The following is a 27,032-nucleotide window of genomic DNA, read 5'->3' on the forward strand; positions in this document are numbered from 1 at the left end:
CAGTGTTGAGATCCAGTTTTCCTGGCAGCCCAATCCTCCTCTAATGATGTCAGTTCTCCCCTGTGAACGATGGGCGGCAGACTTGGGTGGCGTGGAGGGAGGGTCAAGCGGTTATTAGTAGTCTGTCCCCAGCATGCTGTGCGTGCTTATGATAGACGTCCAATATGCACAGAATTCCCATTAGTCAGTACGGCACTCATGTTACAAGATAGCTAACGATAACCCAATGATGCTACTAGAGCTGTATTTGCACCTCTAGCAGCATAGAGCTATAAAGTTCTTTCATAGTGGAACACTGCGCATTAGCATTCCAAGTACTATGACCACTTCAAATCACCAAAGTGGTCATGGTGCTTGAAGTCACCCTTTAAGTATTTTATAAAATGATTTAATTGTCTCTTTTAGCATTCAATTCCAGGACATATTTTAATATACTTTTACAATACCTCACATATGGAGAAAAATCTTTAATATTGATCTGAGGAAACTAGTGTGGACATTATTATGTCAGGGAGTTGCTTTGAATCTGCTCACCTGGTTCACGTGCAATTGGATGTGCTTTTTCCTCACAAATGACTATAAATCTGAAAGCTGAACTGAATTATTAGTTAACAGAATAAAATTTAACAATGGGATCCCCACACTCCCTCAAACACCTTCAGGTTGCGATGTGAGGGTAGCTGCCTAGCCACAACTTCTTTGGCCCTTTGTGGGGCTCAACGGTAGTCTAAACTTTTCATATTTGAACCAAAAGAACCATTTACTATAGCAGGGGACCTCGTCAATAGTATTAATCCTAAAAATAGAGCAGCAGACAGCCATCCCCTGGTGTAATGTGTTACGGCTTAAGATAATTGTCCTTGTTTATTTCTATGAATCAACATTTTACCACCTTATATTTTTACTTCTAGAAATATTGCGGTGGGATTGCTGGACAGAATCACAAAGGAGAGGTAAAAACATTTATATTGAATAATTTATAAATCATATATCTCCTAACGATTACTTATCTTTTTTTTTTTTTTTTGCTCAACAGATAAAACTCCAAATAACAAAACAAGTCCATTGCTTGTCCCTTTTATTTGTTTAGTGATTTCTCCACATAGGGCTTCACAGTGGAGGAATTCAGACGAATTGCTATTCACTTGAAACCGAACGCACAAGTCTAATAACGACTGCAGTACACTATCAAACTGCTTATGAATGGTAAAATAAAAATATGCACCTTTTTCAGCCTTTGTGTTTTTTATAAAAACAAGACATAATGCATGGAAAACAGAGAAATTTGTCTCAAACCTTAATATCATTATTGATCAGGGAACAATTGTTGATTTAAAATAAATTCAAGTGGTCAGAGTTTTTTTTTCTCTTGGCATTGAATGCCTTAGGCAGTTTATCTAATGTGTTAATGATTTGAAAAGAGCAATGGACACAATTTAAAAGCTTGAATGCTTAGTGTTTTTTGTCCCATTGTAAGTATGGAGGTGGGTGTGTCTCCTTTTGGGATTTCCCAAGCTGCCTCTCTTTCACCACATAGCTGCCTGTCCCTTTGTATTACTTTAAACACATAGACTGAGCCTTTCACATGGTCACCAGGATGTTTAACCAGGTTCTAGTGCTCTTTTCAGTTGGATGGACAGTTTCCATGTCTTTACCTGTACAGGTATGTTTATGACTTCTGTCTTTACTTGACTAGCCCAAGTTGTTACCGTCCTTCGTTTGGAAGCCGAATGGCTTTGGTTGGACTAGACATGTCTGTTAACCTGTCCTGATTGCAACTACCTTAATACATATTTTTTTGCATGTGTTTTCTTGCAGGTCAATCAGACCCTACCTGTTTGTAAGTATTATATTAATAACCAGAACTAATGTATCTGTTTGTCCGCAAATCCTTTTGTCACGCATGTGGCGTCTCTTGCTGATCTCATAATTTTTTTTGAGTCGTATTCTAACCCAGTGTAATTCTCAGCATTTTAATGACTTAAGTATTAATCTCATATTAAATGCATTTTGACAACATGATCACGTATGTGTGTGTGTGTGTGTGTGTGTGTGTGTGTGTATATATATATATATATATATATATATATATATATATATATATATATTTTTTTTTTTTTTTTTTATTTTTTTTTTTAAATAAATTGTAAACTGTGTGGCATTGTTTCTATAGCATATCTAAATATCCTATGTGCATTGTGTTTTGAGAGTTCATGGCAAACTTTCACCAACATAATTTTATTAAATTAAATACATTAACCAGACTGCTTTTCTAGAATACCATCTGATTGCTACTATATCACATTATTCTAACTGTAGTTTAATATCCAAAATAAAACTCTCTATTTTGCAAGCAATATGCATGCTGGTTATTCTAATATTAGGTAATTTTATTATGCAATAATATAAAGTTGCAAAATGTTCACAAAATAATAACACTGGCACCAAATATTACTTTTTGTGTGGTAATCAGAATATATTTATTACACAAATTCTCCTTTAGAAAAAATATTTTTTACATATAATTTGTTACAATGTTCATGCTTGCACGATTTTATATATGTTTCTCTACTTTCTTCTACAGTGGAGGGGAATGGGGCAAGAACATAGTATTTTTTTGTAGAAAGAAAGCAAAATCCTGAAATTCATCAATAATGTTCGCCTTTAGACTTACTACACACAGGCCTGGGGCTATTTTAATGAATAACACACATATCTGCCCCTCCACCCACCTGACCCACAAGTGCAACCAGATTTCCAGGTTAATAGCCTAATCATTGTACTGCAAAATATAAACACAGACTGGGAGGATGGAGGAGGCAGAGAGAGCACTGCAGACAGCCTCAGACTACCATCATCCTCAGCCAGCCCAGGAAGCCACCATCCTGCATCCAAAAGGATATGGGAGTAGGGGGTGGCTAAAAATATGTAAATGGTAACATGTGTATCTCTGTGTGTCAGTGTGTGTCAGTGTGTGTTTGGGGTATGTCTGTGTGTCTTTGTATGCGTATGTCAGTGTGGGTGTATGTTTGTGTACCTGAGCATGTCAGTGTGTGTGTGTATCTTTGTGTTGCAACAAATGTGTATGTGTGCTTTCATTTCCAGCATTCAAATTAACACCACATATAACACACACTCCTCCCATCAAACGCAAACAATAAATACAAACACAAACCTGTATTAAAATGCCAACATTGTATACAAACACATCCCTACATCCAAACACCAAAGCTAGACCCTTCATTCAAACACACACACCTCATACATTCAAACACACAGTATGTCACTGCTTTGAAATGGCTGCAGTACATACAAACACACTACTGCAATAAACTGCCAACACTACACACAAATAGGCCCCTACATTCACACACATACTACATACAAAATAATGCTTGCATTCAAACGCACACAAACTTCCCACAAAGAAAACCCTGGAAGGATGGTCAAAGTGTAGATTTCCAGTTGTGGGAGATGTAAAACAGATAGTGCTGGGTGGGCCCAAAAGGTTTTCTTGCAGCTGCACCCTCTCTAAATTAGTCCCACCACTGATTCTAAAGTATATGGAATAACTGGAAACATCTATAACCTTATATTTTGGAACAAAAATACAAAATAATTTAATTAAGCTTCTGATTAATTTTTTATTTTTCTGTGGACATCAATATATACCTAGTATGTGGAAGCAAGCATTACCCTTCCATGCATTTACTGAAAATTCACAAAAATGTTGTGTATACATTACTTCTTTGCTTTCTTCTACTGATGGATTGAAGAATAATTTGCACCCTTAACCACTTATGGATGGAGGCAATTGTCCAAAACAAAACCTTAAATTTGAGCTACACGTGTTTGTTCTACTGTCATTTTTAGGGTTTCTCTTCAAAAGCCCCCATACATATTATAAGTCACCTTTTAAAGATCAGAAAAGGCTTTCATTTAACATCCTATATGTATACCTAACACTTATTTGTGAATAAAATTTAATAAAACAAATGTTTTCACCGTTTTGCTTAAAATAATTTTTACACGTCCAGTGCAACTAATTAAAAAGGAGTCACAATAGATTGTTAAATGCATAATACACTGATCACCCACAACACTAAAACCACTGACCGGTGAAGTGAATAACATTGATTATATTGTTACAATGTCACCTGTTAATGGCACCTGTTATTAGGCAGCAACAGTCAGGTCTTGAGTTTCATGTGTTAGGATCAGGAAAATGGGCAAATATAAAGAACTGAGTGACAAAGGCCAAATAGTGATGGCTAGATGACTGGGTCAGTGCATCTCTGTTACGGTACCACCTTCCGAGCTCCAGACACAGTCGTTAGTCACTTGTATTCCCGGTTCCCCCAATAACGAGACCAAGCTCCATTATGAGGGTAAAACATGAACTGAGGACTGGAACAGCCAGCCTGCCTTTTATTTGCATTTCACACACACAGGCCACACCCAAGGGGAGGCATAAAACAACCACTGGCATCGATGGTACATCCCACACATTCCCTCCCCTTGGTGTGACACATAATCTTATTATACAGGCAGTTTAGACTATATTTTTATACAACTTTCATAACTCCAAATCCATCCATCATATTCACATAAAAGGCACATATTCAGATTCAGCATACTTAAATCATAAACAGTCTCAAAAATCACACCAATCCCTCCAGGGAATCCAAAGTTACTCGAATGTCCGTTTATGACCGACCGTAGCTACCGTTTCGTGCCCAAAAGAGTTCCCTGGATTCGGGCTATACGGTCGGTCACTTGTTGTCCTGAAAATGTCTACGTCCTGTTCGAAGTGGATCGGTACTTCGACTACGTTGTACTGTCGAAGTATCGTCGATAGTACGGGTCGGCGGATTCGAAGGTAAAATGGCCGCCGCCACGTGGCCCTTTGTCCGATGTCGGCCACCACGAGGCTTTGATAGCTTTAGCGCTTCGTTGGTTGTGGCTGTATTCGAACTGTTAGTTGTGCAAAGTCACAACTCTCCGCAGGATCTCTCAGGGACCATAAGTACTGGGCAAATCAGACGAACCCAATAGGTTTAGTCCAGCGGGATGGGTCTGTCACATGGCTCCCTCCTTGTGGAACACTCCGGCAGACCCGGCTTGACCTTGTGGCGGGTCAACTTGGGGATGACCGGACTTAGAGAGAATAGGGACGTCTATTTGCCGGGATAACCCATCCGCATTCCCATTCTGCTTACCGGGTCGGTAGCTGATAGTGAAATTATAAGGCTGCAAGGCCAAACTCCACCTCAGCAGTCTGCCATTGTCCCCAGAGACCCGGTTAAGCCAGACGAGGGGGTTGTGGTCTGTTACGAGGGAAAATTCTTGTCCGTATAGGTAGGGGCTCAGTTTCTTCAGTGCCCAGACCAGGGCTAAACACTCCTTCTCTACTGCCGCATAACTCACTTCTCGAGGTAGTAACTTTCTGCTGAGATATGCGACAGGGTGTTCTCCGCCATCCTCCCCGACCTGGCTCAGCACAGCCCCCAGTCCATACATGGAAGCGTCTGTGTGGACAAGAAAACGTTTGTTAGGGACTGGGGCAGCCAGGACAGGGGCATTCACAAGAGCCTGCTTCAGGGCTTGAAACGCGGCTTCACAAGCTGGAGACCACAGGACCTGCCTAGGTAAATTCTTTTTAGTCAAATCAGTTAGGGGCTTGGCAATCGTACTGTAGTCGGGGACAAAACGTCGATAGTAACCCGCTGTCCCTAGGAAGGCAAGTACTTGGGTCTTGGTGATAGGTGTGGGCCAGTTAGCTACTGCTTCCACCTTGGCCGGTTCGGGTCTCTGGCTCCCACAACCCACCCGGTGACCCAAGTACTGCACTTCTGCCATGCCTAAATGGCACTTGTCTGGTTTCAGAGTCAGGCCGGCGGCCCGAATTTTGTCCAGCACTACCCCTACGTGTACTAGGTGGTCTTCCCAAGACTCACTGTAAACCGCGATGTCGTCCAGGTATGCACATGCAAATCCCTGGAAGCCATCTAGGAGCCTATCCACCATACGCTGGAAGGTAGCCGGAGCGTTCTTCATCCCGAATGGCATAACCCTAAACTGGTATAGGCCAAACGGGGTGACGAAGGCCGACTTGGGGATAGCATCCTCGGCCAGGGGGATCTGCCAGTACCCTTTACATAGGTCAATGGTGGTCAGGTAGCGCCCCCTGGCAATGCGGTCTAATAACTCGTCTATCCGGGGCATCGGGTAGGCGTCCGTGGTAGTCCGCTCGTTGAGCCGCCTGTAATCCACACAGAACCGGGTGGTCCCATCTTTCTTGGGTACTAGGACTACGGGCGACGCCCACGGACTATCGGAGTGCTCAATAACCCCCAGCCGGGTCATCTCCTGTATCTCCTTCCGCATTCCTTCTCGGACTGCTTCCGGGATGCGGTATGGAGGTTGTCGTAGGGGGTTCTGTCCGGGTGTCTCGACCTTGTGTATAGCTAGTGGGGTGTACCCGGGTTCTTGGGAGAATGTCGCCTGCTTCTCCCACAGAAGCTGTCTTGCCTGGGTTTTCTCGGCCGGGCTTAGTCGGTCACCTAACTGTACGAGGCTAGTAAGGTCGGTCTGGGGATCCCTTTCTAACAGGTCCGGTAAAGGTAAGTTCTCGGTGTCGTCGGTAGCTGGGGCACAAACTGCTGCAACATCTTCGGGTCGTTCCTGATACTCCTTGAGCATGTTCACATGAAAGGATCGTTGTACCCTTTCATCCGAACAGCTGGCTATGAGATAGGTAGTATCGCATACCTGAGCTAACACCTTGTACGGGCCCTGCCAAGATGCTTGCATCTTGTTTGCCTTCACAGGTTTGAGCACTAGGACCTTCTGCCCAACCTGGAAGACCCGCTGTCGAGCACCCCGATCGTACCATCGTTTCTGTTTCCCCTGGGCCGCCCGGAGATTTTCCCTTACCATCAGGGATAGTTTCTCCATACGGTCCCGGAGTTCCAGCACATACGGTACTATGGGGGTCCCTTCTTGCTCCGTCTCCCCCTCCCAGTGTCCTCTAATGAGATCTAGGGGTCCACGAACCCTTCTCCCATAGAGTAACTCAAAGGGGGAGAACCCAGTTGATTCCTGGGGCACCTCTCTGTATGCAAATAGCAGATGAGGCAGGAATCGCTCCCAGTCTCTGCAAGTGTCAGTAAAGGTCCTCAGCATCTGTTTGAGGGTACCATTAAATCGCTCGCAGAGACCGTTAGTCTGTGGGTGATAGGGTGAACTAAGTAGCGGGTTGATGCCGCACACCTTCCACAGCTGCTGGGTGAGCACAGCGGTAAATTGGGTTCCCTGATCAGAGAGGATCTCCTGCGGGAACCCGACCCTAGTAAAGACTTTAACCAGGGCATCAGCAACCGTCTCTGCCTCTATATTAGACAGCGCTACTGCCTCTGGGTAACGGGTGGCGTAGTCTACCACAGTAAGAATATATTTCTTACCGGATGGACTAGCCCTGGCCAGTGGACCCACAATGTCAACGGCTATGCGGGAAAAAGGCTCTCCAATGATAGGCATCGGCTGTAGCCTAGCTTTTGGATGATCTCCCCGCTTACCTACCCGTTGACAAGTGTCGCACGTGCTACAATACATCCGCACATCTCGGTTAAAATTGGGCCAGAAAAAGTTTTGGGTGATTCTATGAGCTGTGCGGTGGGAACCTAGATGACCTGCTAAGGGCACGTCATGTCCAATCCGCAGAATCTCCTGCCGATACTTTGCAGGTACTACTAGTTGTCGCTTCTGCGAAGGGGCATTCGGTTTCGGGGAAGGTTTCGGGATCCTGTACAGCCTATCCCCCACCCACTCGTAGTGTTCCCCACCTACTCCTTCTTCCCCAGCGTCGGCCCTGGCTCTGTACTTGGCTAACGTCGGGTCCTCCCTAGTTTCTTTCCCGTACATCTCTGGGGTATCCCAGCCGAACGGGGCCTGGTCTAAGGTACAAGTCGGGGTAGAGAGTCTTACCTGGGTCTCAACAGCAGGTGGGCCGGCCTCAGTGGCACGGGTCTGGGCACGGGTCGTAACAGCGTCCACTGCAGCGGGGCCCATGGGAGCAAAGGCCGAAACCAGGGGGGCCAAGTCGTTGCCAAGAAGAACATCAGCGGGTAAATCCTTAATGACCCCCACATTCACGTGTCTAGCGCCCACTCCCCAATCCAAATGTACCCGGGCCACGGGTAGACGAAATACTGCACCCCCGGCTACTCGTACTGCCACAGTATCCCCGGTATGTTGCGCTTCGGACACTAGGTGCTTTTGGAGCAAAGTCAGGGTTGCACCAGTGTCTCGTAGCCCACTGGCTTCCTTTCCGTTGACCTTTACACTCTGTCTGTGGTGTTGTCGATTGTCCTGGTGGGCAGCCTGAACAGGGTCCGCCTCATGTAATATGCCCCAGCATTCCTCTTCCTCTACACAGTGGACGGCTGGAAGAGGTGCTGGGGAAGGGGCCCCCGTGGGTTTCCTCCAGGACTGGTTCCTGTTGGCACGGTTCATCGGGCACTCCTGTCGCCGGTGCCCTGCTGCTGGGGAAAGGAGACTGGGCTCCCTATTCCCTGCACATCAATGATCCGCTGCTGGGGAGAGGTGGTAGCAAGCTCCTCTCCCATACATACTTTCCGCCTTTGTGGAGGGAGACTGACTGTCTCTCCTCCCAATACATTGTCCTGCTGCTGGGGGGGGAGGTCGATGCTCTCCACTTTCTGTAACTCCAGCTCTAGTTGGGCATCTGGGCCGGTTGCCCAGCATCCCTGTAGGGCCGGTGGAGAGATCTCGTTCCCATCTCCACCTGCCTGCAGGGGGTCCTCCCAGGACCAGTCTATGAGGTCCTCTACCTCGGGTACCTCTGGTTGCTGTTGGGGAGGGAGACCGGTTGTCTCTTCCTCCAATAACCCATTCTGCCGCTGAGGAGTGAGACCGACTGTCTCCCCTCCCTGTAAAACATACTGCCGCTGGGGATCTGGGCCGGGTGCCCAGCATCCCTGTAGGGCCGGTAGAGAGACCTCGGTCCCATCTCCCCCGGCCACTTCGGTTTCTTCCTCGTCCCACTCTACCTGTGGCTGGAGTTTCTCCCAACGTGCCCACTGGCCTTCCCTCAACGCCCTGTGTTGTAGGTTCCGGGTCACCATGTCCCACACGAACCGCACGTATTTCTCCTCTGGATTGGGTCCGTAAAACTTCAGGCGCAACCCTACCATCGTGCCAAACTCTAGTACGGAGTAGCTATACGCCATGCTTGCTGTAGCCACTGCTGGTTCCATTATGTTGCTGAAGATAGGGACGCTGCACAACTCCACACGTTACCGGTGTCTCTGAGCTGCTTCTCCTCGCACTAGGACGCCATCCCACCGCTTGCCACCAATGTAACGGATCCACTGGCACCCCGACTGGGTACCTCCGTTGAAAGATGCTCCTAGCGCTTCCAGAGGACTCCAAGCACTCCACCAGACACCATAAGCACCGCAGGCTGCAGCTATCTCCCTTCAGAACGAAGCAGGAACAAGCTCTTACAAGAGCTCAGTGATTATAGCAAGGGAATATGCCTAGCATAGCAATCCCTTGTAGCAGATTCCCCCAATAAGACACAGGACTCAAGTTGAGGGTAAAACAGGAACTGAGGACTGGAACAGCCAGCCTGCCTTTTATTTGCATTTCACACACACAGGCCACACCCAAGGGGAGGCATAAAACAACCACTGGCATCGATGGTACATCCCACACATTCCCTCCCCTTGGTGTGACACATAATCTTATTATACAGGCAGTTTAGACTATATTTTTATACAACTTTCATAACTCCAAATCCATCCATCATATTCACATAAAAGGCACATATTCAGATTCAGCATACTTAAATCATAAACAGTCTCAAAAATCACACCAATCCCTCCAGGGAATCCAAAGTTACTCGAATGTCCGTTTATGACCGACCGTAGCTACCGTTTCGTGCCCAAAAGAGTTCCCTGGATTCGGGCTATACGGTCGGTCACTTGTTGTCCTGAAAATGTCTACGTCCTGTTCGAAGTGGATCGGTACTTCGACTACGTTGTACTGTCGAAGTATCGTCGATAGTACGGGTCGGCGGATTCGAAGGTAAAATGGCCGCCGCCACGTGGCCCTTTGTCCGATGTCGGCCACCACGAGGCTTTGATAGCTTTAGCGCTTCGTTGGTTGTGGCTGTATTCGAACTGTTAGTTGTGCAAAGTCACAACTCTCCGCAGGATCTCTCAGGGACCATAAGTACTGGGCAAATCAGACGAACCCAATAGGTTTAGTCCAGCGGGATGGGTCTGTCACAATCTCCAAAACGGCAAGTCTTGTGGCTTGTTCCTGGTAAGCAGTGGTTAGTATCTACCAAAAGAGGTGCAAGGAAGGACAATAGGTGAACCGGTGTCAGGGTCATAGGCACCAAAGTTTCATTGATATACATGGGGAGCGAAGTCTAGCCTGTCTGGTCCAGTCACACAGAAGAGATATTGTAGCTCAAATTGCTGAAAAACATAATGCTGGTCATGACAGAAAAGTGTCATAACCCACAGTGCATTGCATTTTGTTGAGTTGGGGCTGCTTAGCAGCAAACCAGAATGTCCAGGATAACCCCTGTCCACCATTGAAGGTGCCTTCAATGGTTTTGTGAGCATCAGAACTGAAAAAAGGAGCAATGAAAGAAGTTGCCTGGTCTGATGAATCACATTTTCTTTCAGGTCAGATGGGTGGTAGTGTGCATGTGTGTAATTTACTTGGCAAAGAGATGGCAGCAGGATGCACAATGGGAAGAAGGCAGGCTGGTAGAAGCATTGTTGTGCTCTGAGCAATGTTATCCTGGGAAAATTTGGGTCCTAGCAATGGTGTTTCCTGATGACAGAGGTATCTTCCAGTAGAATAATGCAACCCTGCCACATTGCAAAAACATGTTCAAGAATGGTTTGAGGGACATCACAAAGGGTTCAAGGTGTTGCCTCGGCCTCCAAACCCATGGTGGTCCCACCTCACAACTTGCAGGACTTGACCCATTAAGGACACATGACATGTGTGACATGTCATTATCCCCTTTTATTCCAGAAGTTTGGTCCTTAAGGGGTTAAAGGTTCTGCTGCTAATATTTTTGTGCTAGGGACCACTGGACCAATTTAGACATCAAAGCTTTTCTGGCAGCACCCAGGGGACCTACATGATATTAGGCAGTTTTAATGTTGAAGCTGAGCAGTGTATGTTTAGAAAATAAAACATTTTGTATAGTTAATGCTAACCCTATACCTGGGGTAGTACTGTGCCAAAACAAGATTTAAAAATTTGCTGGTGTGTTGGTCCTATTTTTTTTTTAAATTGAGGTATGTATGTTGCCCTATAGTGCTTGTGTTATTTATGGGTGCTACAATTAATTTCTAACATTGTATTTGTGCATATGTGGGCTGTTATATTGTAATGAGTGGATTGTGGTATTGTGTATATCTGTGTCAGGATCGGGACAGGGATCCAACACGGAGAGTACAAACAGTAGCCAGATACGTATACCGGACCTTAGAATGGCCGGACTAACGTAAGTAGTACAGTATAGAATGGTCAAAGACAAGCCGAGGTCGAGGGTAACAGAAGACAGGTAAGCGAGAGACAAGCCGAATCAAGGGTAACAGAGATAAGCAGAGTAAGGTAAACAAGCCGGGTCAAAACCAAAAGGGATAATAGAATACACAAGCACTGAGTGACTAGAACAAGCTAGAACCACGACAGGGCAATGAGCTAATGAAAGAAGCTCTGTTAAATACCCTGTTCAGAGCAGTAACCACACCTCCAAGGCGTCCTGATTGGTCCTGCAGCCATTGACTGACAGGTTGTTCCGGGGGAGTGTCCTGATGACTACTTCCTGCCTAGATGCTGTAAAAGGCAGTCACTCCCTCGCGGCCGGCCTAGCATGACCGGATAGACCGCGGGGAAGGGAGCCATCAGACCGTCTGGATGGAGGAACAGCTAAGTCTCTACCTCTTTCGAAGGTAGAGACCACAGGTACCCTGACAATCTGTGTATGGGGGGGTGCTTTTGGAATTGTGTGTCTGGATAATATGCCACATTTTGTGTTATGTAGTGTGTAAAAGTGTGGGGCTGCCTGTGATATCGCATGTGAGAGGCTAATTGTGGGGTTGTGTGCATGTATGTAGATTTTCAGTGACATTGTGTTTATGGGGACTGTGTGTCTGTTTGTTTGTGGGCTGTTTGTATTATTTGTATGAGGGGGAGGCTTCTTCTACAGCTCTGTGCATATCTAGCAGTCTGTGTGGGTTCCCTGGGGTCAAGTGGGGAACAGGCTGGCCAGGTACGGTACAAGTACAGGAGCTGAGATAGCTGGTGCAGACTGCTCTTACTTTAGTGCGGATTCGCGTTCACAAGTACAGGGAGGAAGAGATTTTATATCGCTTCCACTAATTGCTGTTATGAGTAAATTGAGAATTGTCCCTCACCACCTGCAATCACTGCTCAGGTTGCACTAATTGGTTTAGATAGGAGAGTGCAAACATAGTAAATAAACAATATAAAATAAGTTGGTAATCTATTCAAGCAGCTGAACACAAAATAAAATTCCTTAAACAATCTTACCTAAATAGCATTTAGAAACAAAGTGCCAGCGCTATATGTGAAAGCCTTACATTTAAGCAATCTATAAATGTGTGCAAAATCAACAACTGCTCTCTGTAGGTAAATGGTGTATATATAAATAAAACACCTATATGTCACAATAAGTTGGATTATACACACAACAAGAAGTATATTAAAACTTGCAAAAGAGTCCAAAAGTTCTGGGTTGGAGTCTTTGGAGGGTTAATCTTATGTTGCAGTAGAAAAAATAGCATCCATGGATACACTGAAGCTCTTGTGTGGATTATACCTTAAAAGGATACAAAAAAACTTTGCATAGTGTAAAACTGCTTTAATGATAAAAAGATTCCCTTCCCCCAGATATAGACTCTTACATTAGCGAGTGGTGATACTTGTCTCCGAGATATCACAATCAAGTTTTACAGGATCAGAGGCTGAATAGCCGTTTTACCGTCCACTAGTTCTGGTGGTTCAAAACTCCAGCCCGATCTCAGCGCTGATGGGGTGGAGTGTAGCATACAAGCTAACCTCGTCTGTGTTTGGTCGGTTCAAAAGCAGGCTGTCATCATCAAAACCTCTGCGTCCTGGATGCCGTTAGCACTTCAATGCGTTTCGCCCGCTCTCTCAGGCTTTTTCAAGATATACAGACTGCTAGATATATCTTGAAAAAGTCTGAGAGAGCGGGCGAAATGTGTTGAAGTGCTAACTGCATCCAGGACGCAGAGGTTTTGATGATGGCCTGCTTTTGAACCGACCACACACAGACGAGGTTAGCTTGTATGCTACACTCCACCCCATCAGCGCTGAGATCGGGTGGAAGTTTTGAACCACCAGAACTAGTGGACGGTAAAATGGCTATTCAGCCTCTGATCCTGTAAAACTTGATTGTGATATCTTGGAGACAAGTATCACCACTCGCTAATGTAAGAGTCTATATCTGGGGGAAGGGAATCTTTTTATCATTAAAGCAGTTTTACACTATGCAAAGCTTTTTTTGTATCCTTTTAAGGTATAATCCACACAAGAGCTTCAGTGTATCCATGGATGCTATTTTTTCTACTGCAACATAAGATTAACCCTCCAAAGACTCCAACCCAGAACTTTCAGGTTGCACTAGCAGATATCTGAAGTCCCCCTGGGACTCCTGATAGGCCAAAGCCTGTTTGGCTCTGGCAGCCTTAAGTGCCTTACAAAGGCACTTTGAGTGCCATTGGTTGCTAAACCTTGCCCTATGCTAACTCCCATAGTAACACTATACAAATCATACAACTTACCCCATGCTTACACTAACTATAACCATATGCCTACCTTAATCTTACTCTTAAACCTCAAACCTACACTATCTTTAACCCTAAAACAGCATTAACCCATACCCAGCATTAAGCCTTTTGTAAACCTAACCCTAACGTTAACCATACACCAAAACGTAGTGTAAACCTACCTTACTCTTATTTCTAAATCTATATCTATCCCTACCCCAACCCTATGGTAACCAACTGCTAATATTAATTCTGACATAGGAAATGGTTTTTAATGTATTTAACACAGTATATGGTGGTATGTTGAACCATCTACTGGCTGTTTTCAGAATCACACTTTATTACCAACCTAATATTGACAGATCGGTATTGGGAAGCTGGCAAAGCTATGCACCAGTACCAATTAGCTGGGGACAAGCTGGAAGGGTCTCCCCATAGCTGCCTGCACCCCATAAATCAATTAGCTGCATTTTTTTAAATGAGTTAAAGGGCTCTGTGCAGCACAGACTTCCAGCACTGCACAGAGCTCATTGGTGACTCTGAAGCCACTAACAGCTGACTTAGATGAGCCCCATGTACCAATTAATGTGTAAATAAGCGATGTGAGTAGGGATTTAACTCTGCTCACCCTGCAATCTTTACATAGGCATTTAAATGCCTGTTTAACCCCTTAAGGACCAAACTTCTGGAATAAAAGGGAATCATGACATGTCACACATGTCATGTGTCCTTAAGGGGTTAAAGAGCTGCTTGCAGTGCTGGCTTCAAGTGCTGCATCAGCTCATCAAAAAGTATTGGGTCTCTGAAACTGGCCCCAGCAGACATAGATGAGTCCCAGGTGTACATTGATACCTGGAGCTTCTTGGTGTGAGCAGTGATTTAACCATGAACACATCAAATATGCAAGGCATTATGTGCTGTCCTATGCCCTCCTACATAAAATTGGCTTTCATGCCTCTAGAACACCCCAATTTTGTTAAAGTGAGTCTGTCATGTTACATGCAGTTGTATTTTTAAGATAGATATATTTTGTCAGAAATTCTAGCATATGTGTAAATGTTCCTAACATTTAATTTATCAAAAATTTTCTTCACTTATCAGTAAATTTTTTTCTTTGTGTAGAGTTCTATCAAACTTTAATGTAGATGTTATGGTGCCAGGAGTGGGCTCTTACCTAGTGCCCTTTGCAGGTAAGTTGACAATTTATCTGGGGTCTGCTGGGGGCTGGTTTCATCCTCCTCTGGAGCCAGCAAGGAGCTTATGTTAGCTACACTGAGATAATCTTTGCCATGCAGGGCTATTTCATTGGTTGCTAGCAACGATTGAGCATGCTCAGCAAAGTTTGACTATAGATTCTGGGAGGGCTTCAGGGGACTTCTGGCACCATAACCAGCGGACTGTATGGAGTGTTTCTTTAGCATAAAATATGCTAAAGAGTAATATTTGTAACAGTATGGAATTTTATAAGAACTATACTTTCAGACTATATCACATGTATTTTGTTTTTACAGCCACAATGTCCTATGGAGAAACTCTAAACAAAGAAAGGAGGACTGTCAACTCTCCATTCTATGGTACGGCTTATCCCAACAATGTAGACATAGAATGGTCCATCAAACCCCCTGCATCACATTTTAGGGTAAGATGCATGTTATTGTTCTTAATGTTGTCCTCTATATAGCTTATTTTTTTTGAAATTCTTTACACTATTATTCAGGGGACTTTAACTACAAATGATCAGGCAAACAGTGAAAAAGTCTCACACTTGACAAAGGCCTCGTAGCAGGTCGAAACATTGCTGGACTATGAACACCTTATATGCCTGGAGACTTTTTTTCCTGTTTGTCTGATCATTGTGGGTTTGTTGATTTGCTAGTCCTGCTCCAGCGCACCTGATGTCGACTGGTATTGAGTGCGGCCCCTCTCTTACTTCTTTAACTACAAATGAGGCAAACCATGACAAATTGTGATAGGATCAATATGTTGATGAGGTTAAACTCTGGAGAAGGTGGCATATAAAAACACCATCACAAGGGCTATACGGGTGATGGCAACCACACGATAGGGTGGGAAAATAGCAGAATTGGAAGGTAATTTTGAGTAATATAGTACAGGACAGTTACCCTGGGTAAAGAAAAATAAGCCTCTTTAAAAGTATTAACAGAAAAAGGGTCACTGAAGGATTATTGGGAGAGACAGTACAAGAACCAATAAAGGACAATATCATGAACACCAAAGGTTTGAAAAGCTTGGATAATTAATGAATAATTAATGATGATTAATAATTATGAACAGTGTCAAAGGCAGCACAGAGGTCTAATAGAATTAGTATGTAGTATTGGCTTTGGATTTTGCCATAGTTTGATCATTGGTTACTTAAGTCAGATCAGTACCAGTAGAAGTCAGATTGAAGAGGGTCAAGGAGGGATTTGGAGTTAAGAAAGTGTATCATATGGTTACAGAAAAGACATTCCAAAAAGCTTTTATGGAAAAAGTCGAGATATGGGATGCAATTTGACCGGCAAGATAGGTCAAGAGATGACTTTTTTAGGAGTATGACAGTGACAAGTTTAAGGGGCTTTAGCTGCCTCACAAAAAACATTCATTTAATCCATCTTGCTTTCCTCACACTGCAGGTTTCCAGTGTCAGAGGATCTAAAGCATCACCGAGCCACCACCATGCTTAACTGTAGACAGATTGTTCTTTTCAGCATATGCTTCATTCTTCTTCCTCCAGACAAACCACTGATCAATTGGGCTGAAAAGTTACAGTTTTGTTTAATCTCTCCACAGATCAGAATTCAAAAACTTCTGTGGCTTCTTTATATGATTTTGACCATATTGAAGCTGACTTTTCATTTGCTTTTAGGTCACTAGGGGTGTATGTGTTGGAGTTCTGGCATAGAAAACGTTTGTGTTTAGCACACACTTTTCTGTGTTCATCAAAACCTCAGTGCCTTTTGCAACCAAGTTATACTGCAGTTATTTTGCAGTCACTCAAGGGCTTCACAAACTGCCTTCTCAAAAATCTGCTTGCAGCTATTAATAGCTTCCCTTTTCTGCCCCATCCAAGTAGTGTAACCACTGTTCTTTAAACTTGCGAACTATGCGTTCAGCAGTGACTCTAGGAACATTCGTGCCTTTGTTAATCTTTGTATCCTGTTCCTTGTTTGTGAAGGGAGATGATCTCTTCTAAAAACTTTGTGGACCATTCTTTTGACTAAGCCACATTTCTAACATGCAGTCAAATGTGATACTCAACAATCCCCTACAACTTGAGGTATTTCAAGTGTTTCAACTCAAGAACACCTGGTGCAACTAATGAAGCCCTTGATTAGTTGCATCAGAAATGCTTGAGACAACACCTGTTTTGAATATTTGTGCTGTTGTTGGGGATTCTATTCAGGGAGTTGAATAATGTTTAAACTGAAGAAGTCATTCTAAGTTGCATTTTCAATTTATTTTGGGGAGACTACTTCAAGCATTCATTGTGTAGAGATATTTCAGTTTTTTTTTTCTTTGATTTGTTCATTGCAAACAGCTGAAATCTGTAAATATTGACAATAAACCTGATTTTCAATGGGGGTTGAATAATTTTGATTACAGCTGTAGTTATACATCGCTAACCCAGTAGCATCCTATTAGCTTACATGCAATAGATTCCTCTATCACTGATACTCATTTGAGATGCAGTAAAAATCATGGATCCCTGGTACATTTATGGTGGTTTGCGGAAAATGGTCTGCCTTGTTTGCTAGCAATGTTGGTGACTCATTGGGTGTCCTGGGAATGTTATCTAGTGTTTAATACATATTTTATCTTCTCTCATTCCTTCTATCATTTTTGTAGCAACATGATTGTTAGTAGGTTTTCGTTTTTATTTTTTATTTTTTTTATTTGTTACTTTTATGCCAGATATTGCAATCCAACCTCTTTTTTTTATTTGAGTGACGATTGTATAATGTGATAATGGTCATAACATTCATTTGAACATGTATTTTTCCTTATTTTGTTATTTGGCATATGTTCTTTTTTGGCTGATTCTTCTATAATGTGCCTCATTTAATACTTTATATCCTGTTGAAGAATATCATTCTTATGACAGTTATATATTATATATTTAATTTTGATGTTTGTTCTTCATATTAAGTTAAGTGATATCTGTAGTGCTAATTTAAGATATATTTATAGTTTCACTGGAAAAATTATCTTCCAGGTTTTTCTGGACTTTCTTGATTTTCAGCTGCAAGATTGTCCTGGATGTTCTTGTGATTCCCTGACTGTAATTGATGGAAACAAACCTACTTCTCCAATCCTTGGCACATTTTGTGGTTTTGTTTTACCTCCTTCTTTTGCGAGTTTTGGACATGTGATGACATTGAAGTTTCACAGTGACAATCAGACAAGCTACAATGGATTCCTTGCATCATATCACTTTAGTAAGTAAAAAACGTAATATATCGATATCAATCACTGTTTTTTCATCACAGAAGTGTTCAAAACAATCCTTTTAATTCATTCTTTGCAGAGTGTTTATTTCTAGAATACTGTTTTCTACATTGTATATTTTGCTCGTTAGTTTCAGAGCAACTAGAATTTTTTTTTTATTTACTTAATTTTGAAAGGAGGTTTACAAAATATAAACACATATATTGTAGTAGATAATACAATATATGGATCATACGATTAAACATAATTGTAGGAAGTGAACAAATGTGTAGGCAACAATTACAGGTTGTATAATTTCTATCATGGCAGTCTAATAAATCTAATAAAAATATAATTTGTTTATATAAGGTAAATAAAGAGCCATACGACTAACATACAGGGCAGACTCTTTAACAAAGTAGAGATTAGAAAAAAAAAAGTAAAAAAATAAAACTGAACACAGAACACAAAGAGAAATACAGATACAATATCAAAAACATTGATCTAAGACAAAAAGACAGAGAAATAGAACTCCACGTGTGACAATAGGATAAGAGCAATTAAATTCATGAACAAATTAAAGTAGGCTCACATTCCCAAAAAGCAACCAACAAAAAAGAACTGGGGGAAGGAATGAAAGAAGGGGAAGATAAAAAGGGAATAACTCTCCCTCAGCGAGGTTGCAGGCAACTTCTGGACAAAACCCAGATATTGCTTCCATGGAAATCAGATTTTATTATAAGTTACAAAGTTATGAGGTCAGTGGTCATTTCTTCAAGCAGATGAAGCCAATCATATGGAGACAACCAAAATATCCAGCACATATATTTTTGACCTAAAGTGTAATACATGAGTGATTTGCAGAGTTCCATAATCAGTTTTGACAACTTTTGAGCTATGGTCATACATCGAAGTAGGGCCAGTCTATGAGCAGGGACCAAAGTTAAATCAACAAGCTGACAATGGAGGTCAAACCACTGTCTCTAAAGTACAATGACTCACCTCCACCACATATGGAAGGACATATCCTTTGAATCACATCCTTGAAAACACATGGTAGAGAGACTTGGATAAATGTGGCTGAAGTACCACCTGAATATGCAGCTACATCTGCAGTTTGAAGATCTTCATCCAGATCTTCACCTAGATCCCTTCATCCTACATGCCTTTAGATCCCCCGAGACTCTTTGTATTTTGAAACATTCTCCAAAAGTCATCATGTTTGTTATTACATCCAACAATATCCAAACAAGGGACAAAGAACCTGAGTGCCCAACATTGAAAGTCAATAGCCTCATTCTTTCGGAGCTCATGTAATTTGGGGTTTTTGGTCTAGATATTTTTGGTCTAGATATTTATCTGAAGTTCTTTATGTGTGAGGAGTATCCCATCTTAATTGCATTTTATAACAGTGCCTATATCTATGAGAAATTGGCAGCTTTATATATCAATTAAGTAGCTTTTTTCCTCCCTCTGTTAGCTCCACTGAGCACACCTCCCCCCCCCCCCAGTTTTCCCCAGTCATAGTAAACTTGTGATTGCATATACCTATGTGTGCACATCCACAGGACTAATTATACTTTGAATCCCTTTATCCTCAGATTCCTGGGTCTCCCACTCCTGTAGGTTCCACATCATCCTGCTTGTCTTCTTCTGGCTATCCCCAGCTTGCCGTGCACAAACTCAGAAGTGCGTGCATGCTTGTAGATGAGAATCAGACACTGCTTAGTGGGAAGTTTCTGATTGGCCAGTTCCCTTGCACAGACTAAAATTCAGTGCTTGGGAAAAAGAGGAGGGCTTACAAAACTTTCAGGAATAAGAACTGCAGTTTTTGCAAGCTCTTTTTAAATGGAAACCTAATGCCAACATGCATAACTAAATGCACGCATGTTTTCATTGGTGGTATAGCTTCTAAATAGTAATTAAAAAAAAAAAAAATTAAGTATAGAGTGTTTCTTTATGTCTTCATATAATTATGCAGTTATATTTCTATACTGTACTGCATCTGTAAGGATGGATAAATGGTGTCCTGTTTTCCTTTTTTTTTTTTTTTTTTTTTAAAGACGCTATAAAAAAAACTGAGATTAAATTATTATAGTGCCTACAGTGTCCCTATTTTCTATATACCTGTGTACTTTTTATGCCTTGATAGGTAGGAAAACAGTTTGAAAGAAAGACTACAATGTTATGTTTGACATTGGATAATTAAGGTAATTATTGCTGATACAAGACTTTCTTTAAGCATATTAAATATCTATACCAGTACTATATGAACCCAGACAGTTCAAATGCCCTCCCAAATAATGTTGAGTATTTCTATTTATTGCCCAGTTCCTTATGCCAAGGCTAATCTCTTTCTCTCTCTTTCAGTAACTGACTGATGCATAGGATGGAGAGAAAAGGTTTCTGGAGATCCATCTGGACTTTTTTCAATGTAAATTATTAAATATAGAATGCATTCATTTATTCACAATCGAGATCTATTCTTGGCAATTGTTATGTATATTACAGTGCACCTTTGTAGATATTTTATGAAAAGATTTGACCACTACATGTTATAATGTATAAATGTATAAAAGTATTGTATAACTTGTTATTAAAGAGGCATTCCAATCATAGTAATGAAAATTGCCTTTGGAAATATTGTTGGTATAATTTTAGCATTTTGCTCCTGTTCAGTGTTTGTGTAATTTAAATGTACAAAATGTTATAAGTGCTGTTTATGTAAACTGCTATGAACAAGTAAAATTATTATATATATGTGAGTGAGTTTTTAGATATGTATATGGGTACATATATACTGATCAGCCACAACATTAAAACCACCTGTGTAATATCGTGTAGGTCCCAACTCATGCTGCCAAAAAAGCTTTGATGCTTTGAGGCATGTACACCACACAACGTTTAAATGTGTTCTGTGGTACCTGGCACCAACACATTAGCATGAGATTATTTAAGTCCTGCAAGTTCTGAGGTGGAGACTCCGTTGATTTGGAGGCCTAAGCAACACCTGGAACCCATTTTAATGTTCCACAAACCATTCCTAAACAGTTGTTGTAGTGGGGCAGGGTCTACAACATTCTCTAGGTAGATGGTACATATCAAAGTAAAATCACATGATCTCCAGGACCCAAAGTTTACCAGCAGAACATTTCTCAGAGCCTAATACTGCCTCCATTTGCCTGTCTTCTTCCCATAGTACATCCTGCTGCCACCTCTACCTCAGGTAAACAACACACACACACGTGCCCATGTAAACACTTGATCTTAAAGAAAACGTGTTTCCTTGGACTAGGCAACCTTCTTCCATTGTTCCATGGACCAGTTCGCATTGAAGACGCCTTCAGTGGTGGACAGGGATCACAACATTTATTATATCATTACAATGGCATCTGTCAAGGGGTGGGATATGTTAAGCAGCGAGTGAACAGTCAGTTCTTGAATTTCATGTGTTGGAAGCAGGACAAATGGGCAAGTTAAAGGATCTGAGTGCCTTTGAGAAGGGCCAAATAGTGATGGCTAGATGACTGCAGTCAGAGCATCTCTAAAACAGCAAGTCTTGTGAGGTGTTCCAGGTAGGCAGTGATTAGTATCTAACAAAAGTGGTGCAAGGAAGGACTAGCAATAAACCAGCTTCATGGACACCCAAGGCTCAATGATTGTCACGGGTTTAGAGTGAATGGGCTCAATATGCAGAGATTTGGACAGACAGTCTTAAAATGTAAGGTCTTTATTATAAAGCAAATAAGTATAATGAAAAAGTGCCAATGCAAAATGGAAGCATAAAATGAGGCAATATCTTCGTAGGAAATAAAAGTCCTTAAGATAAATTAAAGTCTCTTACCATAGTTTTAGCACTGGGCAAATAACGAAAGGCTTGAATGAAGTTGTAGCAGGGTTGCTGGTGTTAACCCAAGGCTGGAGCAGGGTTGCTTGCATTAACCCAAGGCTGGAGCAAGGTTGCAGGGCTTTAACCAGAGTCCCGACAATCAAAGGTTAATCCATGAAATTAATAGTATTACCAGAATTCTGGCAGACAAGGGTGGATTCAGGAAATCCACAGGCGAGAGTGATCAAATTACTTCAGACAGGATCTGGCTCTGTACTCTAGGAAAACAACAAAACAACTAAGCACCAAACCTAGGGCTTAAATAGGGGAGAGGTAATAGGAGTACTTCCTCAAGGAGAGGTCTCAGGCCCTAAATATTTGTAAGGCTCCACACCTGCCCATGTGGGTGGGATGCTATGTCAGTTTGTTTATTCCATGCTTGCTGAGCTGGGTTCCCCAGAGCTTGGAACAGAATGGAAAACACAGCACATATTACCCAACATGCCTGCCTTCCCCTGCATGTTTCAACCCACATTGAATGGCTGCACGGGCCAGCGTGTGAGGAGAGTGCAGTGCCCTTGCACTCATGGTATGCTGCTGAAGTGCTGCAGTGTAAGCTGGCAGCCGAGAGGAGGGTTTAGCGTGTCCCCCACTCCCAGGTCGCTAAAATCCATGTGGCGTCTGGTGAGTGAGCATAGTGCACCAGTGGTGAGCAAAGACTAGCCCATCTGTCCAATCAGCTACTTATTTTTTTCTTTCTATTTTTCTATCGATTTGTAAGTTATGGTAAAACTTTGTACTGCAGCAGTATGTACTATGGGAAGAATTATTGTATATTATTATAGATTTCTGGTGATAAATATAATTTTGAAAATCTGAATAAAAAATTAAACAAAAAAAGAAAATCTACTGTAGCTCAAATTGCTGAAAAATTTAATGCTGTGTTAGAACACACAGTGCATTGCACTTTGCAGCATATGGGGCTGCAAAGCTGCAGACCAGCTAAAGTACCCATGATGACCAATCTCTACCACCCATAGAACCTTGAATGGGGACATGCGCATCAAAACTGGACTATGAAGCAATAGAATAAGGTTTCCTGATCTGATGAATTATATTTCCATACTGGCAGCAGTATGTACTATGGGAAAAAAGAAGGCTGGTGGAGGCAGTATTTTGCTCTGGGAAATGTTCCTATGGGAAACCTTGGCATTCATGTGGATGTTACTTTGACATGTACCATCTACCTAGAGATTGTTGCAGACCACATACGCAGTGATATTCCCTGATGGCAGTGGTCTCTTTCAGTATATATATATATATATATATATATATATATTTGTGTACGGCACATTACGAGGACGTAAGGCAATGATAGTAAAAGTAGCAGTACTAGTAATAGCAAGTCAGTTGAGGTGTGCCGAAACTGACGTGAGGTTAGGCCTGTAAAAGAGGGCCCACCTAGGAGAATTATTAATGAATTGAGGGTGCGGTGGGAGGGGCACTTCCGGAACGTCGATGACAGGTAAGCTGGGCTTATTGCAACTTATATAGGGAATGTACCTCCCACAATTACAGGCCAAGCCTTCTATTTGTGTACGGCACATTACGAGGACGTAAGGCAATGATAGTAAAAGAAGCAGTACTAGTAATAGCAAGTCAGTTGAGGTGTGCCGAAACTGACGTGAGGTTAGGCCTGTAAAAGAGGGCAACAATTATTAGAAGTGATTACTCAAAAATATTAGTTTATTTACGTACAAACATTATTTAGACATGTCATGGAAAGCCATTCTTATTTCTTTTTCAGGGTTAGGAATGTACCTATTGTATGCTGATGATTTCCATCTACCCATGTTTTTGATGATGTGTGTTGGTACATGGTTACCTGAGGCAGCTGAAGCTGCACCAATGCGAAAGGAATGACCTGTGAATGCGTGTGTATTATGTCCTAGTCGGAGCAATAACGTACGAATGTAATACATAAATTGTTTAGTGATTTCCCTTGACTAGCCAACAGTGGACAATCTGGGTTGGAAGTGATTAGGGACATCAATAGTTTAACTAAAACTAGGACAGGACACCATTTGGTAGAGGTAGGATAGTATTTAATTTCTACCGGAGGACCTGTTTGGCTTGTTTTGGTATGGGGAATGGACAAGATGTAGTGGTCTTGTCTTTCGTTTAGGTGTTTCTTTTGGAGGCAAAGCTTAGAATCGGTTGCTTTCTCCACTGAAAATTATTTGGGTCTCAAAAAACCATAGAAAGCTAGAGATACTTTTAAAGAGTTTACTGTCTATTGGAAGTCTCTTGATGGGATTATGTGCTGATAATCTGTGAACACCTCTTAGGACACTTTTTACTGGGTAGGATGTTAGGAATGGAGTTTTGTTGGGATGGCTGGTCAACATGTAGTGTTGTATGCCTCTTAAATATAGTTTGATGGTGTTGTAGGCTAAATTAAGAGAAATATGGCAAAAAGTTGTGAATGCAACAACAGTTTCAACAGAAAAAACATTTATTATATGATAATCACGAACAAAATCTTTAAACAACTTGTATGCTCTAGAGTAGGCTGTCCTTGTATTAGTGGACAAGCCTGCTTGTGCGAGAGATCTACTATGCTGTAATAGAGAACTTAAAGCATAATTAGTTCTGTGAAGCTTGGAGATCCCCTGGGTTGCGGGTTTGCTGATGGGTGATACCTGCAATTCCTGCAAATTCAAGCGTGAGAGAGCATCAGCAGCGTTATTTGGAACACCCGGAACGTGAAAACATGTTATGCAGAATTGCTGGTTAGCTGCTAGCCAGGTCAGTCTCCTTATAAATTTCATAATCGTTAGGGACTGAGAGCGGCCTTTGTTAACTATATCACAGGTAGCTATGTTATCCGAAAAGCATCTGACTGACTGTCCACTCCATTCTTTACCCCAGACGTGTGCGGCTGCTACTATAGGATAAATTTCAAATAGCACTGAGGTGGTATTGAACTTTTCGAGTGAGCTAGTCTCAACTGGCCAAGAGTCATATAGCCATTCATCACCGAAAATGGCTGCATATCCTAATGCACCTGAAGCATCGGTCCAAATTACAGGGGAATCGTCAGATATGGGTGGAACAAATAGCGACCTGCCATTCCAGGATGATAGGAACAGCTGCCACATTTGTAGATCAGCTCTGGCTGATTAGTTTAGGGAAGTTGTGGAGTCGTCGTCGAGGAGGCCGTGCAATAGTGAGAGGATTCTGGAAATGAAAGACCTACCCTGGGGAATTATTCTCATAGCAAAATTTAGTGAACCGAGTAGTGACTGTAGTTGTTTCCTTGTGCAAGTGCCTTGTGACGTGCAAGTGTTTATGTAAGAAAGTATCCGGTCTACTTTCTCTTGAGGCAAGCTGGCTTGCATAGAAACTGAATTGAGTGTAATACCCAGGAATGTAATCACTGTGTTGGGACCTCCAGTTTTGACTTGTGCAACTGGGACTCCTAAGTCTTTGAAAAGAGTGAGCATGTGATTAAGGCTGTGGGGTGTGTGTTGGGGAGGTTCGATGGTGAGGAAGTCGTCTAGGTAATGTATGACTACTGGACATCTGCAAGAGTTGAGTAGGAGCCAGGTTAAAGTTTCGGCAAATATATCTAATAACTTAGGACTATTTTTGGAACCGAAGGTCAGTCTTGTAGCGAAATAGTCGCTTCCTTCCCACCTCCATGGAGATGCCAGAATGACTGGTGGATGGGAAGCAATTTAAATGCGTTTGTGATGTCAGTTTTAGTTAACCAAGCAGCCTTCCCGGCATGCATGATTGCTTGGATGGCATCGTCAATTCTGGCGTATTGCAGGGAAAAGTCACTTGACGGAATCAGAGCATTAAGGCTAGGTGTAGGGGATGAGTGTGGTGCAGAGAAGTCAATATTATATATGTTATATTTCCCTATGGCGATTCCTAGTGGGTTTGTCCTCCAGGAAGTGAAAGGAGGAGTAGAGAAAGGGCCTTTCATAAAACCATTTTTGATTTCTTTCTGTAATAGTTTGCGTATGCTGTCTGGATCTGTGAGTGCCGACTGTAAGTTGGGGCATTCTAAAACCCCTGTGGGGAGTGCCACGAACCCTGTGTGGAACCCATTAGTGAAACCAGCCGTGAGAAATTCAACCAAATGAACAGAAGGATGATTAGATAGGTAGCGTTGCAACTTAGGTACGTTTATTGGTGTGGAAGATTTGTTAGGGTACAGTCTGTTGGGGCACATTGTTTTGGCATGTGCTCCAAAACACATTGAGCATACGTGCAACAGCCTGCAAGCACTATAACTGCAACCACCTTTATTAAAATTGTTGCAGACTTGTGCTTTACCTAGAAAAACAATAGGCCTACCAAGTTTGTCTCTCACTTCCCTCTGTGTAGTGTTGGACTGGTAACCAGTATTGGCACTACTGGTAGAAGGGGTCGCTATGTTTTCAGGACAGAAGTTTACTGAATGAGCAGCAGAAGAGCATATAGCGCAGGAAGTGGTTTTAAGGCCTGCAAAATGCATCAGAAACAATTCTGTGTCTAGCTGTGCCCAATCAGTAATCGTATTGTACTGGGAGAGAGATGCAGCGGATCTGGAAGAAAATTACTTATGATAATCATAAAATGCATAGCCGCCATATTTGTATGCTAACTCAATCACTTTATGAAGGTATAAGTCAAGCTCCTCTCTACGTAGTGGGAAAGCTGTACAGATCACATCTCTGTACAAGCAGAGGACAAATTCGGGGATATTGAGTTTCCTATTTAGTCTAGGATCTCTAGACTTCATCACTACTGACAGATCCTCGAAGGTATAGGCCCTGTTTTCTACCACGTCTTGAGAAGCAATCAGTAGTGATGCTAAATTTATGTCCTTTCCCTCTTAAAGACTGAGGAATGAG

General features: G+C 42.4%; 1 protein-coding gene across 1 annotated transcript; it reads left to right on the plus strand.

Moving 5' to 3' along the window:
• The first annotated feature begins 1,553 nt into the window (after positions 1–1,553).
• LOC134585409 (CUB domain-containing protein 2-like) lies at positions 1,554–20,726 on the plus strand. The gene is made up of 5 exons (XM_063440820.1): positions 1,554–1,663; positions 1,819–1,840; positions 15,380–15,507; positions 18,085–18,307; positions 20,667–20,726. The coding sequence occupies exons 1-5, from the start codon at positions 1,586–1,588 to the stop codon at positions 20,675–20,677; spliced, it is 462 nt and encodes a 153-aa protein (XP_063296890.1). The 5' UTR covers positions 1,554–1,585; the 3' UTR covers positions 20,678–20,726.
• The last annotated feature ends 6,306 nt before the right edge of the window (positions 20,727–27,032 follow it).

The sequence above is a fragment of the Pelobates fuscus genome, chromosome 2 (assembly GCF_036172605.1).
Source record: "Pelobates fuscus isolate aPelFus1 chromosome 2, aPelFus1.pri, whole genome shotgun sequence".
In the NCBI taxonomy this organism is placed as follows: domain Eukaryota; kingdom Metazoa; phylum Chordata; class Amphibia; order Anura; family Pelobatidae; genus Pelobates; species Pelobates fuscus.

Excerpts from the sequence above, each read along its gene's own strand:
- LOC134585409 (XM_063440820.1), top strand. The coding sequence starts at position 1,586 with ATGGTCACCAGGATGTTTAACCAGGTTCTAGTGCTCTTTTCAGTTGGA. Across the intron at positions 1,841-15,379 it reads CAATCAGACCCTACCTGTTT|CCACAATGTCCTATGGAGAA; the intron begins GTAAGTATTATA and ends TTGTTTTTACAG. Across the intron at positions 15,508-18,084 it reads CCCCTGCATCACATTTTAGG|GTTTTTCTGGACTTTCTTGA; the intron begins GTAAGATGCATG and ends ATTATCTTCCAG.